At 49.4% G+C, this 16,685-nt stretch overlaps 1 protein-coding gene across 2 annotated transcripts in view; it reads left to right on the top strand.

Moving 5' to 3' along the window:
- ABCA4 (ATP binding cassette subfamily A member 4) overlaps positions 1–16,685 on the top strand; it is a 120,806-nt gene that overhangs the window by 11,778 nt on the left and 92,343 nt on the right. For both annotated transcript variants that reach the window (XM_063104333.1, XM_063104332.1), the window contains exons 5-6: positions 4,717–4,844; positions 8,945–9,142. In XM_063104333.1, coding sequence (XP_062960403.1) covers positions 4,717–4,844; positions 8,945–9,142 — 326 coding nt within the window. The remainder of the gene's footprint in view (positions 1–4,716; positions 4,845–8,944; positions 9,143–16,685) is intronic.

Raw genomic sequence — 16,685 nt, 5'->3', positions numbered from 1 at the left:
TAGAATTGACGGAGAGGAGGTTGCAGGGTATGGGAAAGGTGTAGAACAGCTTTCATAGCATCCTAGAGAACTCTGGCCAGGAACCTGTAGAAGCGACACCAATTGTCAGCAAGGAGCCAGAAGAGGTCAGAAGCCATATATTTTTCAGGATGTGAATATGTACAATCATATAATTTATTTCAGTAATGTTCAGCATCCAGGCCCTGAGGCAGCAGGTGGAGAGTGGGGTGATGCGGGGCTGAGGCTCGTGGGGGGTGCCACAGAGGATCAAGGAGACAAGGGCATTGAAGGCGGTGATTGGATAAGCATCGGGTCGCGGCTACATAAGGATGGATGAGAAGCCAGAAGCACTGAAATGGGCTGGGGGAAATGGAGAGGCAAGGGAACTGAGGTCTCAGTGCCTCCATGACACTGCTTAAGGGACTGAGAAAATGAGAAAGATGGAAAGAAGGATGGCTGTTGTCGGAAAATGAATTACGCAAATTCAGGATTTCGAAGGCAGGCAGGCAGGTGGGTGAGAACTGGCCCCCAGGTGTGGCCGTGCGCAGGTGGGAGGATGTGAAGGTGTACAGTGAGGGGAAGGAAGGAAATGAGGGGCCAGCCGCTGGCCAGCACGCGGACGCCAGGGTGTGCGGGTAGACGGCAGGAGCGGCCACCAGGGGAAAAACAAGGAGCAGACCAAAGCGAACAACCGTAACAACACCAACGTGCCTTTTTAAAATAAATGGATGTGGTGTGGCTGTCGCATCTGTACTGTAGCAGGCTCCTCTGCAGAGGGCTGGAGGGCCTGGACGTGGCAGCCAGAATCTGTTCCCCAGGAAGGGGGTGAGTGAGCAGTTGTGAGGAGTAAAGGCCCCCAGGTTACCGCAGTCTCGTGCGTGGAGAGCGGCCTCCAAGAAAAGGCTGCAAAGACAGCAGTTCAGACCTTCTGGGAGATGTAGGCTCCCAGGACGAGCAGGAGGTGGTTCCTAGGATGACCTTAGAGGATTACGGGACTGAGGACGGTCTACCAGTGGGACAGGAGGGGCTGGATGGAACAGCTTTTCCTCCAGGTTCCAAACAAGGAAAGACAGAAAGAAGGTCCAAGTTAGCTGTCAGCAGACACCGGGCACCTGCTGTGAGCCAGGCACTGGCCTAGTCTCTGGGCTGGAGAGGAGTCAGGCCTAGTGCCCGCCCTCAGAGGGCTCCCGGGGCAGACGTGGAAAGAGGTGAGTGAGCAGACAAGGACCACACCAAGCGGGGGCTTCGGGAGCACAGGGATGTCAGGAGAGGAACTTCTCCAAAGAGAATCTGATCCTCTTCCCACCTGGCACTTCTGTCTTCTCTCCCTATCGGAGCAAGAAAGGACAGGAGCATGTTCAGATTGGTACACTAAGCTTGTTTAATTATATTCTAATTGCTTCAAAAATAGTAAAGCTTGTACTTTACGTAGTCATTCTCTACAAACCAGATTATAAACACTGCACTCCTTGCTGCTCTGGGTAGAAGAGTTAATTTTAGTTAGCTCAAGTTTGAAGAACCTTGTAAGGTATAAGCACAATTAGCATTTTAATAGTAAAAAAAAAAAAAAAGAAGCCTCCCTCCCCCAATCAACCAGAAGATGTTTTTTTCCAAGTTCACACAAGCAGATGAGGTCATGGGCTGTCTCAATCACTCCTGGAGTGTCTGTAAATCCCTTTCACTCAGTGGGGTCTGTGGTCTGTGATGAGGCAGCATTTCATTTAAGTGTCTGATCATCACCCTGAATCTGGCTAGGAGGAAGCATGAAGGAAGTCATTGCAAACCACAATTTCTCTGTGGTTTTTACAATGTGCATGTGAGAACCAAAATCACTACTTTCTAACCGAGAAGCAGGACTCATTTGAATTGGCATACAGGTGGTTCCTTCTGCAGGCTTTCAGGCTGTGGAGAGAACGCCCTAAAGAAGAGCAGGTCTGGGGACAAGGGGTCAGGGAAGGCCAGCCCAGGCTCCTCAAAGGCTGGGAACAGAAACTTTGCATAATTTCTGACCTTAGTGGCCATGAGAGGGAACAGGGGTCCATCTCAATGTAAAGGACACGGTCCCTGAAGGAATTCCAGGCCATGGACTGAAATCTGTCCAAGGGTCATCTGGGGACATTGCTCACTGTGAACATTGAATCCTAAGCCTAAAGCCGCAGGGAAGAGTTAAGCCCTCGGAAGGGAGGTGGGCAGCTACTGCTGGTGTGTGCTTCTGCCTGTCAGCTCCTCAGTCACCTGGGAAAGTATGCCGGTGGCTGACCCAGGCAACATTTTCCTTTCATTGCAAACCTGTAGTACTGCATTCTCAGCAGGGGAGGATTAATGGTAAAAGAGCAGATGGAGACCCCCTCCCCTCTCAAGCCCAAGCAGGCTCTGTGGTCTCTCAGTCCTTCCCCGTGCCTCAGGCATTCTCCTGGCTTCCCTCTCCGTACACCCCTCAGTTCCCCTCAGCTCTGTGGGCCTCAGCAGCCCCCACCCCCCAGCCACTAATCTTCCCAGGGAAGGGAACAAGAAGAACCACATTTTACACTCAATTTATTTTTCTTTCCTCAGGCCCCCAGCTCACATTTCTCCCTTGGGAGTCTGGTGGAGCTTCTGTCTGGTGTTGGCCACCTCTTACACTCTCGGCCCCAGCTCTCCCTGCAGGGTGGCCCAGCCCCTCCTCAGGGGATGTTGAACCAGCACACTCCGGCCCCTTGTCCCTGGGGCCACAGCAGCCCAGGCACCTGGGTGGTACATCAGGCGATGCCTGGGTGGAATCGCTCCCAGTTTCCTGTGTTTTACCTTTTCTCCCCAGCAAGATATTTGCACATAAGGTTAGGTGAGTGAGTTAAAGAATAACTAGGAGATAAACAGTCAAATGGGGTCCTGACTCTCAAGTCAAGACAACAGGTATTTATTGAGTGCCTTTTGCCATTCAGCAGACATTTATTGAGGCCCTGATTCAATGTCAGGCTCTAATGCTGGGTGTCAGAGAGAGGTGACCTCAGGGCTTGCATCTGTGTGCCCAGCATCACTGGCTAGGGATGATGAGTGGGATAAAAGTGGGATCCATAGCCCCCAACTCTGAAGAGCTGTGTGTGTGTGTTGGGGGTGCTGTTGCTGGTATGAACATATACAGCTGTTCCGAACAGAGTGATTAGGAGAAGAGCAACCGAGCTGGTACCCCAGGAGGAGGAGGCAAAGCAGGCGGAGCTGGATTTGGAGGATGACAGGATTTATGCCATTGGAAAGAAGGGGAGGCAAGAATGAAAGACAGTGGCCCTCCTCAGAGCCCTCCTCCTCCTTTGGGCCCTGTGTTTAGGTTTCCCCAAACCATTGGGACTTTTCCTGTGCAAAGGGGAGTGACACAATAGTGCCAAAACCTTGGCACTATAGACATTTGCGGCCAGATAATTATTTGTTTGGGAGAGAGAGGGTTGCCCTGTGCACTGTGGGATGCTACCCATTGGCACAACTCTCAGGGACCCCCATTGTGGTGAGAGAGGCCACTGTGTGGCAGAACCTCAGGAGCAGCTGCCCCTGCCCTGGCTGCATGGGTAGGCCCATGGGGTTGGCCCAAGACCCTTCATGAAAAAATTATCAGCAACATTGATCTGGACAAGAATCTATACAGAGAAAGTCACAACCTGAAAATTGAAGGATGGGCTGTCAAGCACACAGGGGCCAGGCTTCTTGGCCACCTGTGGGGGGAGATTTTGGGTGGAAGAGGATGGCATGCTTGGAGTTGGGACCAGGAAGGAGTGGGGGCACTTGATGATGAGAGCTAGTTACAGAAGAACTAGGAGATAAGCAGTCGAGCAGGCTCCTGGAGAACTGGATGTAGAGAGAGGCATCACGCAACCCAACACCTTCCCTTCACGTTGAGTGGCTTCGTAGAGGTCTGGCCCCGTAAGGATCCTCTCTGAGAAGTGCCTCATGACCTGTAGCAGTGGCCAGTTTGAGGCCGATCGCTGGCCCCAGAAACAGGCAGAGGGGGCAGGTGCTGGTGTGAAGCCCTGGGAGGGATAAGAATAGTACTAACGAAACCAGAACAGCATTGATCGAGCACTCACTCTTTTCAGACCTGGGAGCTAAATGCTTCACATCCCCTATCCCAGACACAGGGAGAGGCTCAATCACTAACCCCAAGGTTGTCTTAACTGGAGGCCTTTATGCCTCCTTAGAAAGAAACTCCTGCTTCCAGCAGATTTTGAATGGAGCTGAAAGGAACGTGGCTGGGGATGACCAGGACGTGAAATCGCAAGCCCAGTCCATAGGACATCTCCTCTTTCCACTTTAAGCTTTTCTTTCCCTTAGTAGCCCCATCTTCTTAGTCCATGTCAATGCCCTGAGCTCTGAGCCTGATCTAAGATTACAGAAACACCAAGAAGTGTCTCCTACTCCATAACAACTGCAGTGTGGACGGAGAACACATCTTCTCCAATCTTAGACTAGGTTTAGGATCCAGGGTTCTCACCCTTGGCACTATTGACATTTGGGACCAGGTGATTATTTGTTTGTGTGTGCCTTCTGTCTAAATGGTGCCCTGCTGCTTCAGCAGTCAATACAACCTCTGTGTTGGTGACAGCCTGGCCTCCAGGTGCTCCCAGGGAACCCAAACACAGAGCCTTCTTCTGAGAGTCAAATCAGAAATGTTCCAATTAATTCTGGCCATTTTCTTTTTTTGACCCATTTCCCCTTCAACACCCTGTTCTTTCTCTCATTCATACACAGGAAGAGGCATACGAATTCGGGATATCCTAAAAGATGAAGAAAAACTGACACTATTTCTCATAAAAAGCATTGGCCTGCCTGACGCAGTTGTCTACCTTCTGGTCAACTCCCAAGTTCGTCCAGAGCAGGTAGGTAGAAGTCACTGGTTGGTGGTGCCCGGAGGGGAGCAGTAAGCGCTGAGCCTGAGAAAGGCAAGGGAGAGCTTGTCATTTATTTTCCTTCTTGCTTTCACAGTCAGACTCCATGACTCACGTCCCCTACGTAGAAGAACAGCAGGGGGTCACTCAAGATGATGAGTATTCCCATCATAGGGCTTGGCAGCAGAGCAAATCCTGGCAACACTTACAATATCCAGATTTTCTTACCTGGAAGGAACCTTAGAGATCGTGTGGCTCAACCTCCTCTTTATAGTTGAGGAAACCGAGGTCTTTTCATTTATTAATCAAATATATGGGGGCAGTGGTAGGCACTAGGAGACAGTGTGAACAAGGCAGGCAAAGCCCTGGCTCAGGATGCTTATATTCTGGGGGGCCACAGGCTTACAGGATCTGACATCCTGGACCACTTTCTTCTCGGTGCCAGGCAATCGCCTTCTATTCCCTGGCACTTTTCTGACCTACACCCCCCAAAATGTACTTTGTCTGCTTTAGTAATTTCTTGTATTTATACAGAGCATTTTCACCCCTAACACGTGACTCACACATGCTAGCTCCTTTGTTCCTCATAATAATCCTGAGATGGGTCAAACAGATTTGCACGCAGAGCTAGCAGCTGTCAGAACCTGAGCAGAATACAGGTCTTCTCACTCCTAGTCCAGTGTTTCCTGCTCCAGTTCAGTGGCATCAGCAGCACCTGGGGGCTTGTTAGGAATGCAAACTCTCAGGCCCCAACCCAGACCGCCTGAGTCCTAAGCTCTGGGGATGGGGCCCAGCAATCTGTGTCTTAAGCTGTCCAGGTTACTCTGACAGGCTGAGGAGGGAGACCTGGGTTCTTAGTGTGGTGAACACTGAGAATGCACGATCGGCTGTGGCCGACAGCCCCAATCCCCACCGGCTCCCCTCCTGGCCAGGTCTGCACCTCCCCCAGACTCCAGGGGATGCCGAGACATAAACAGAGAATTTCAGGGCCTATGTCAGTCCTGAGATAAACGTCTGTACCGGGCACTGTCTGAGCCCAGAGGAAGGAGGGGGAACCCGCCCTGCCTGGCCGGGACTGGCTGGTTGAAGGGGGTTTTCTCGCCGCGCTGGTTCCCTGCACAGCAGTGAGGGAGCCCATACCTGATTTTCTGGCTTCTCAGACCCTGACGTTTTCACCGAAACTAGAGGAGGGGAACTGAGGGTCAGCCCTGGGGCAGTTCTATAGAGGCGCCTGCGGTGGCCGGGCCTTGGTGGCAGCGCAGCTCCTAGCAAGACCTTTGCCTTTGGAGGAGGCCTGGCTGCCCAGCCCACCCTAGGGAGTAGTGGTGGCAGCACGGTTGCTCATTTTCCCTCTTCCTTTCTCTTCAACTCATGAAACTCCAGTCCTGGCAATGCCTGTGATGACTTCCAGTTGGTAATAAAAAGGAGATGGAGATAAGGGCAGGAATTTAGGGGAATTTCTTTCCAGTTCCTCATTGACGTGACATTTAGATCTCTAGTTGCTTCTGGCACCAGGGCTGAGGCCTTTCATGTTGGAGAACAAGGGGCCGGGTCGCCAGATTGTGCCTTTATTTAGTGTTACTGGCTCTGATTAGCTGCTGCTTCCCTAATTAGTAAAGCCCAGCGCCTCCTGAGCTTTGCAGAGGCCCACTCATGTCAACCCAGCTCCCTCTGCACCTCCCCTGCCCACCTGGCTTCTCAGCCCCTTTGCCTTGCATGACCCCTTCTGTGACCCCTTATCTGCCCTGTCCGCCAGTCTTCCGGCCAGCATGGCAGTGTTCTCTATCTACATTGTCCCACATGGTAGCTTGCAGCTGTGTAATTGATCATCCTGGTCAAACATGGAATCTTTGTCCTTTACCGTCAGGACTGGATACTCCGCCTGGCGTCTGAGCACAGCTCTGAAGGGAAGCTCGTCACCCCCTCTTTCCATCTAGGCAATTATTAGACAAGGAGAGTGCTGCGGTTCTCTGGCTCACCTCATTCCCAACCCCACCCCCAGCCCTGTAAACTCCTGGACGTGCTTCAAGCCGCATTCAAATGTCGCCTCCTCAGTGAAATCATTCATAAACCCTCCTTTCTTTGTCCTGACCTCTCTCTCTTCTCTACTTGCCAAAGGGCTAATAGGTAATTGTAATGGTAAAGCTCGGGGTTCAAATCTCAGCAAGGCACACACTTAACCGTAACCTCAGAAAAGTTTACTAACCATTCTGTGCCTCTGTTTCCTCATCTGTGAAATGGAAATAATAAAAATACCTACTGTGTATGGTGGTTGTGGGGGTGAAAAGAATTAATTCGTGTGAAGCACTTAGAACGGTGCCTGACACATAGTAAACACTCGATAAATGTTAGCTACTTTTACTAGCTATTCTTAACACTTCCCCCATCCGTGTTCTGGTTTCATTATGTTCAATCGAGCACTTACCACTATTTAAATGCCTGCATTTCTAGCCAGCTGGTGAGCTCCCTAGAGCACAGGAAATTTGCCTTTCTCATCTCGTATACCCAGTCACTATCCCGGTCCCTGCAGAAAGGGAAGTCAGTGAATGGGTGTTGAATGAATGAGTGACTATGTGAGGGAATGCACCAGGGACCTTTGTGGTGTCCCAACTTTTCCCACTAGCCAGCTGTGTAACCTTCTCAAATCACCTGACCCTTCCTCCATTACTTCTGTTCTCTGGAATAGGAGGGGCCTGGGCAATATGAGCTTATGGATTCCCTCCACCTCAAAATATTTTAGATTCTGGGATTGATTAGAGATGAGGCTGGAGTTTGCCTGGGGATGAGAAGGGAGGTGTGGGCAAAACGGGAAGGCTCTGTTGGAACAGGGACACAGTTCCAGGCCCCTGAGATTGAAGGCATCCACACCAATCCAGACCTGTACCTCACATACGGACCAGGCTTCTGTATGTCTGGACAATTCCCATGCAGGGGTGGCAGAGCGTGGGCCTGTCCTGCTCTCCAGCCCAAAGAGCTGTGTAACTGGAAGCCAAAGAGAGACTGGGGTGCCCAGGGGACCTCATGAATTTATTCATGGTACTCAGCATCTTGTCCACTGCTGGGCTTCCAGGACTCCAGGAGGCAGTTACTGTGCCAGGCAGCCAAGGGTCCCTGGCCAGGGTTGGAGCCCCTCCATTGCCACCTTAGCCTCTGGAGGCATCGCGGGGCTTCTGCTTCAAGAGTCACTGTCCACAAGCACGTAGGAGCTGTAGGATGTGGGCTATCAGGGCTCAGGATTGCCAGGTCAAACACAGGATGCCTTGTTAATTTTGGATTTCAGATGAACAACAAATACTTGTTTAGCATAATTATGTCCTATCTGAAGCACATTTGGGACATATTTGTACTTCAAATTATTCATCGTTTATCTGAAATTCAAATTTAATGGGGCATCTGGCATTGAGAAAGGAGAGAAGGGGCTGGTCATTCGCCATCACTACACCTGTGTCCTAGATATCACCTCAGCTTCAGGGAGAAGGTCTTGAAGGATCTTAGCATCACGCGCCAAGAAGGGCAGCACTCAAATTCTACATGGCTCTCTGATAAAGTGAGGCTCGCGGAGGAGTGCACTGGTGTCCTATTGCTGCTGTAAAAACTTACCAGAAGCTTAGTGGCTTAAAACAACACAAATTTATTATCTTACGGTTCTGGAGGTCAGAAGTCTGAAAGTCAAGGTGCCAGCAGTGTTCCCTTCTGGGTGTCCTGAGGAAACTCATTTTCTTGCCTTTTGCAGCTTCTAGAGACTGCCCACATTCCTCAGCTGGAGGTCCCCTTTCATCTCTGAGGCCAGCGATGACCGTCAGGTCCTTCTCACGTCACATCGCTCCCACCCCATTTCTTCTGCCTCCCCTTTCCACATTTCAAGGATCCTTGTGATTACACTGGGCCCACCCACATAATCCAAAATAATCTCTTTATCTTAAAGTCAGCTAATTAGCAACCTTAATTCCATCTGCAACCTTAATTCCCCTGGCCACGTAATGCAATGTGTTCACAGGTTCTGTGGGTTAGGACATGGGCTTCTTTGAGGGGGAGGGGCCTGCACTTTCCTACCTCTGGGAGGTTTCCTGTATTGCTTTTCCTCCCTGCAGTTTGCTCATGGAGTCCCAGACCTGGTGCTGAAGGACATCGCCTGCAGTGAGGCCCTCCTGGAGCGCTTCATCATCTTCAGCCAGCGACGCGGGGCACAGACCGTGCGTGCCGCCATCTGCCCCCTCTCCCAGGTCACCCTGCAGTGGATGGAAGACACTCTGTATGCCAACGTGGACTTCTTCAAGCTCTTCCGTGTGGTAAGGCGCGGCCCTAGCTGCTTGCCTGTTGGAAGGTGATTGCTGGGGCAGCTGGGCCTCGTGAGCGACATTGGGAAGGACGAGAGCCTGGTGTTCGGGACAACCCCTGAGGAAGGTCCAGGCTCCCAGGGCCCAAGAAATCTTGACTGATGGTATTTCTAGACCAGCGACCTGCAGACCCAGGCATCACTATTAGGTTCACCAATGGGCATGTGGTTGTGGCAGGTTTGTGTCCACCCCCTCTGGCAGCGTGGCAAAGGAAGGAGGCCTGGTTCACTGCCTGCCCTACTGTTCCTAGCTAGGTGATCGTGGCAAGATATTTAACCTTTCCCGGCCCCATTACTCATCTATACAGGAAATATAACACTCTATAGAGCAGCAGGAAAAGACACAAGAAAAAATATGTAGAAAGCGTTCAATAAATTTCAATAAATGAGGACTTCATGATCCTTCCTATGGGTCTGGTCTAGACCCCAAAGATTGCTGTTTCTAGACAGAAAAAATTACAAAGAAAATTTTATTGTCACAAAATTTTGGAAAGCCCTAATCTCACTCAACCATCTGCTCTGAAGTGCATCCCAGACAGACTGCTTGGGACCTGAGGAAATCTCCTCCTTTGCTAGATGAAAGGGAATTATATGAAGGAGGTGGACAGCAGAGATCCTCACACTGCGGAGGGCATGAAAATCATCAGAGAGGCTGATAAAAGGTGCAGGTTCCAAATCCCCTCCCCCAGAGACTCCAGCTCAGGAGAACTGGGCTGGGCCCCGTCTGGCTCCTTGGGAGAATTCTGATGGGGGTTATTGTACGACACATGTTCAGAAACACTCAAAATTAGAATCCTTCAGAGAAGATGACATTCCATAATATTGCTAGCACTAACTCGTGTTTTTCTTTTCTCCACATTTTAATTCCTGGAACTGTGTTATAAGGAATGTCAGCCACTAAGTACTTAATTGAGGAATTTGTACCTTTTTTATGGCTGCCTCTCAAGTTCCAGACAGCCCACTCTCAGCTCGTCTTAAAAAGCAAGCTGAAGGCTTTTAAAAATGAAACAAAATAAAAATAAGACCCCATAGTTTCTGGCAGAGTTCACACTTAATCCCTTTCAAAGTGCGACTTTCCCCTGGAAAGATACTCTAAAATTTTCCCAGCTTGTTAGGATGGGCCTCCAAAGTGTGTTAAGAGGGGTCAGGACCTAGGGACGCCACCACAACTCAGAGCCCAGGACCCAAGAAAAGGTCTCTCAGCTCCCTACACTGCGGGGAGAACAAAAAGCCATGTGGTCCAAACATCTGTGTCCAAAGCTTCCAAAGGAACCCAGTTTTAGACACACTCCTGGGTTTGTTTTCAGAACCAGAGGAGTGAGTGAGGCAAGCAGTCCCTTCTTCCGGGCAGCTGACCAGCCAGCACCTGTGTCTGTGGACCTCTTGGAGGCTCCCTGTCAGGTGCACCAGTGCCCGCATGGGGACAGTGAACCATGTGGGGACAGTGAACCATGTCTGTGAGCCGGGGCTGCCTTGGTGCCCAGGATTGTGCGATCCTCCTGTCAGTAAGAAGGGAGCAGGACCGTGCTTCTCTTCCTAAAGTACCTTCATCACTGGTATAGGGAAATTTACCTTCCTGAGCATGACCTTTGATTCCGGGAGGACAGTCCCAGATGTAGCCGGATAAAGGGGTGCCTGGGCAAAACTTTCCATTGGCGACTGGACTCAAAAGTCAGGTCACTGGCTTCAGAATGTTTATTTATCAAACAAGAAAGACCAGAAAGTCTTTCCTTCTGTCCTTCCACGCTGCTCTGGCAAGTGTCAGAGTTCAGAAACCAGGGACTAACTTTGGTGGGTCACCCTCACTGACCTCAGGTGGGCTCGATGTGCTCGCTCCCACTTCTGTATGTATATTCCTGCTCTCACACCTGCGTCGGGCTGTTGGGACCAGGCACTGTGCTGAGGCCACGGTCCCACCACAGGCCTCCCACCCTCATGGAACTCACAGTTAGACCACAGATGAGCACACAGGCCGTTTCACAGCAGCACAGCCTCGAAAGACCACCACCATCAGCATTTGTGCCCGAAAGCAAAGCTTCCTAAGCTTGGCTGCATGTTGAATCACCTGGGGAGCTTTTAAAAACAACTAATGTCCGGCTCCCACCCCGAGAGGTTCCGAGTCAGTTGGTGTAGGGTGTAGCCTGAACTTCAGTATTTTTATTTTCCAGAGCTTCCCAGATAATTCCAATGTCCAGCCAGGGTTGAGAATCACAGACCTAGAACACAGGAGTTTGATTTACAATCTCAATTTCTGTAGACCAAGTGTAATAATAATAATAGTACCCCAAAAGCCTCTAAGGCTTCAAAGCATGTGATCAGCCATAAGACCAGGGTGCGTGCTGTTCTCTTAACAAAGCAGATAAGCTGCAGAGCATGGACTGGAGCCAGAGATAGCCGAGAGGAGAAAACCCTGGTGAGAGACGGGCCACAGCTGGCCTCCGAGCTCTATCCCTGTTGGCTGTCCTCTTACTCCTGCTTCCATCTCTGTGGGGAAAGACCTGACCAAAGCAGGACATGGGGCCCCAAGCAAAGAGGACAAATGCCCTGTCTAGTCTTCTGGTGCCCTTGTGCTTTTCCATTTGACAAATGGATAGAACAGCTAAACATTACTTTTTTTTAAAAAATTATTATTATTATTTTTTTTTACTACTAAAGAAACCTAAAAGAAATTACAGGCATTAAGATGAGGTTTTGCTTTTATTGCTCCTGGCCCCATCTTATTAGTGTTTTTAGCAATACAACTCTGAAGCAGACACAGAAAGGCTCAGGGCAGCCCCTCGACCCTCTGAGAGGAGCATTGGCCAGGCAGGGGCTGCGCCAAGGCTGGGGAAGGGGCCTCTCTGGGACAAGGCTGTTATTGCAGCTGGTTGGCCAGCGGCCATGCTGAGCCCCGGCGCGGGAATGCGGTGCCTTCTGTTCTCCTGGGCTGTTTCTCATAGGCACGTAGGCCAGTGTATAAATACAGTTTTATTAAATGCAAGTCAGTTCTCATTAAAAAAGAAAGAGGGAAAATCTCAGTAAACCACTGTGACGGCACCTGCCCCCGTTGTGTAAGGAGCTGGGGTGTGGGTGGGATGGGGGGGTGCAACCTCTGAGACCCGGGAACCTGGGGAGCTGGGAGAATCAGAGAGGAAGGGTTTGGGGTTAGCACCAACTGGGACCAGCTGTGTTTTCCCTTGGTCACTTGGAGATCAGAAGTGAGTGTTGTCATCTCCAAATAATTCAAATGCAGTCCCCTTGGACTTGCTCCACCCCACCCATCCCCACACGTGCACTCACATACTTTTGCACACTACTGCACACGCTCACTTGTACACACACGTGCACACACACATATTGGTGACCTAGGTGAGCTGGAAAAGAAGAAACCAGGTGACTGGATTTTCTCCAACAAAAATTTAGCACCTCTTGGTTTCACCTAGATCGAAATAGCTTGAAGGAGCTTGTCTTCACCTGTGGCCTTTTTGGGCTTAACGCCCCCAGCTTGAAACTCAGAATCTCAGACCTGAGCCTAAGGTATCATTAGTGCCAACACTACCTGAAATGTTTCGCACCTCATAAAAAATGGTGTGTCAGTTTCGGGTGAGGGGTTGGGAGGTTTCCCATCTGATTTGGCCCAAGGCCTGCGTGGCCCTCCTCCGCCTCCTCCCTGCGATCCTTCCTGTTTTCTCTCTGACTCTGGTGCACAGCTTTGAAATCTTGCTGAGAAGCAAATCTGTCCCTTCTGCTTTGAATGTTTATTTGTGGAAGTTCAGCAGGGGGACTGAAGCTGGTGCCAAGACCTGCCATACTGCTGGGAAATCTGAGTTTCCCTCCCTTCCCCCTTCTCAATGGATGTTGATGGAGGAAATTTGGCCGCCCCAGAATTTTGGCTCACGGTTTTCCCCTTCAGAAACACTTCCAGTGTGGCATGACTTATCTCTCTTTCCTTTTACTCAACTACTACTCTGTTGCAGCTTTTACTTTTCTGACTTCATTACCCGTGTCTCTGACTGAACATTGAGTGTTCATTAGGTAGCTGAACACTGAGTTCTAGGGAAAAGGACCGAGTCTTGGGGGTCATCGCCACATGATCCTATCAATGTCCTGCTTCATTCTGGGCTCTGCTCCCTGAATTCCTGAGCCACTGGGAATTAGTGTGGGTGGACTGCCCAGTGAGAGCCTGCCGTAGTTTCTGCCCTCTGGGGTCATTCACTGAAGTGCGTTAAATTTCAACTATGCATTTCAATTTTCAATGGATATTGCAGCTTCAAAAGTCTCTGGGAAAGCCCCACATCTCCAGGATTTTACAATGAGGCCCCATTAATGACTTCATTTCATGATTTCCTCTCTCTTCCGATTTCTAAATCCTTGGACTGTAAACTTTCTCCCACTTCTGCGTAAGGGGTTTCAGAGGGGAGAAGAAAAAAGAATGATATCTCCAAGGGCCAGCACACCAGGGAGCAGCAGGGCTGTTGGGCAGAAACAAAACTAAGTCAGGAAATGTCTTTTGTTCATTTGTTTTTTTGAAAATTTTGAAGCCACTACAAGTATATTAGGATTTGTCCTGCCTAAATCTGCAAAAATCTGTGCATATTACAAACAAAATTTCCCCTGGGTGAATGGATTTCAAAAAAGAAGAAATAAAAAAGAAATAGAAGAGAGGGCTTTAATGTTCATTAACTGTGCCTCAGGCCTACGGGCTTGACTGTCACACACCTGCCTTGACTTCTGTGAGGCTCTGGGCATGCAGTAGGCCATGAATTTTCATGACAGATGTTTCTAAGGATTTAAAAGGAAAGAATATTGAGAGGTCAAAACTAAAGACACTGAGGATACCAGCAGGCCTCCGGTAAGGTCGTGATTTAGGATAATGGGTCCTGGGGTCCAGCCTAACTTCAGTAAACATGGATTGAGCACCTCCAATGTGTGTACCAGTATGTTAGACATCAGGTTCTCTCCAGAGCAAATTGGTTTTAAGAAGGCATTTGGCTTCTGACTTTTCTCATCTCTACAGAACTATAGCTCTTAACCTTTTTATGCATTAGGATTACCTTTGAGAATCTGACAGTATCTCTAAAGCTTTTCCCTTGAGAAATGTAAGTTTGCACAGACCCACAGTGGGTGGGGGTTCACGGAGCCACTGAAGCCAGACCTCAGGTTAAGAGCTTTTGCATTAAAATTTATTTCCTCCTCACTACTTACTATCTGTCCTTTCCTAAAAGGTCTCAATATAGTACAGATTCTTCCCTCTCTTTATGAAGTAATCAGCATCCTCCCTGAGGACCCAATGGTGAGAGGATCAGAGGCCTGGGCCACTGGGGCCCTCCTGGCAGTCAGGAGATAGGTCCTGCTCTGTGATGGCACTAACTTGCTATCTCTTAAAGGGGATCTCCCCCTTCCCATCTGTAGAATCCAGATAATAAGACCTCTTCTCCATATCTCATGAGATTGCAGTGAATTCACGTGAGAGAAGAGTTGGAAAACACTTGGAAACAAAAAGCATTTGCTCTTACCAAAGCAAGAACACAAGCACTTTGCAGAGGGCTCCTGAGCTCCCCCATCTCCTCCTTCTTCAGACTCCTGAGACTAGGAGGAGACTGTCTCATGGAGTAGCCTTCTGACAGCCCTAGCTTCCGAGCTCAGATTTGCTCTCATCAACCAAGAGACCAGGATGGAAGCCACCATGGAAGGAAAAAGGCCTGGTTTATGTTGAGCCAAATACTCATGTTGCATGTCTGTTAACATACCTCAGAGCCCACACTGATTCAGAGGCTCTGTTCCCTCCAGTCCTGGGAGATAGCCTGCCTCTGTGACCTCTCCCAGTAGAGACAGTTTGGCAGGACCCCCACCCCCACCCCCCAGCAATTGAGTCTGAATTCTCCACTCATGACGCATTTCCTAGCACTCAGGGTGTCCCCTCCTGGTTGCCCCCTCACCACTGAAGCCAGCTTCCTCTCTTTTCATCTGATGCTTAACAACTGGCAGGTTGCAACAAACATGCTTCAAATCCACATTCTCCCAGTTGCCTGGCAACAACTTCCCTCCCGGATAAATCTGGCTTTCCTGTAGCTGCAGCCCAGGACTGAACACTGTGGCCTGTGCTGTCTGTCCACGGCTTCATCTGCTTTTCAGCACCACACTCTCCCTTTTTTTTTTTTTTTTTTTTTTTTCAAAGATTACTGGTAAGGGGATCTTAACCCTTGACTTGGTGTTGTCAGCACCACACTCAGCCAGTGAGCAAACCGGCCATCCCTATATAGGATCTGAACCCATGGCCTTGGTGTTATCAGCACCGCACTCTCCCAAGTGAGCCACAGGCTGGCCTTTCGTCTGCTTTTCACCTCTGGTCTGGCTGCTTTCAAGTCTGCAGCTTACTCCTGGCTCCAGAACCTTCCACCAGCTCCCAGAGCCTTGTCATGCTGTAAAGACACTCTTAACCTGAGGCGACATATTTGCCTTTGTGTTAGTTATATCCTCAACTTAGAAATGAGTACTGATTATCTTCTTGGAATCACAGAAAGTGAAACAAACAAAAAATTCAACTCGTAGGATGTTCCTTTCATGTGCTAGTGGAGGGGCATCTGTTTGATTAACTCATTGGATCCAAAGCACCAGCAAACACTGCTCAAACAAGATTTTCTAGGAGCTAATATGTTTTTCTCTGCCTTAAGAAAAAATACTACACAGTCCCAAAGGACAGACTTGGTTTTTGTCCCCTGACAACCCAAACACAGGCCTCTTGAAGCCAGAATCTTCTTGGCTGCTAATTTAGGATCTCGTATCAATTTAAGTACAGAATCAAGGCCCAGAGACCCCTCAGACCAATTATAGTTGACGGAGACATATCCCTTCCACAGCCCTATTTGTAGATCCAATCTTCTTTAAGAGGTCTAAACGGACCTTGAACTTGAGTTGGTAGGATGTACTCAGCCCAGTTGTGACATGGAAAGGTATTTGTGTTTTTGGAAATTAAGAAAACTCATTTGGCACAGGAAGCACTGTGTGCGTGTGTGCGTGTGTGCGTGCGTGCGTGCGTGAGTACGTGTGTGTGTGTGTGTGTGTGTGTGTGTGTGTGTGTGTGTGTAAGAGAGAGATGATACTTGTCATTTTGGTCTGTGACCTTTTTTCCAGAAATGTTTTCACATTTCCATTCAAATAAACTGACAGTCTCTTCCGGTTCTTTTGGCAGGAACAATTCATGCTAATTTGAATGGATAGTGGGGGAGGGAACCAAAGGGAGAGGAGAGCCCTGGGAAAGTTGTTCTAATCAATGGCAACCTCAGTCAGATGACTGGTGAACAGGGATGGAGGGAGGGCTCCCTGGGGCCGGGCGCTGTTCAGATCTGTAAGTGGGATCTAGAACGAGGGTGTGAGGACCAGACCCTTGTTATTTATCATCTCCACTGAAAGGAGCTAGGAAGAGAATTGCAGCCATAGCACGGGGCACATAGCTGGAGCTTAGTAAATATTTGATTAATGAATATTCTTAAATTATTAACAAGATTGAAAAAGAA

Source organism: Cynocephalus volans, chromosome 8 (assembly GCF_027409185.1).
Source record: "Cynocephalus volans isolate mCynVol1 chromosome 8, mCynVol1.pri, whole genome shotgun sequence".
Classification (NCBI taxonomy): Eukaryota; Metazoa; Chordata; class Mammalia; order Dermoptera; family Cynocephalidae; genus Cynocephalus; species Cynocephalus volans.
The sequence above is the reverse complement of the archived record's forward strand: the minus strand, read 5'-3'. Positions and strand labels throughout refer to the sequence as shown.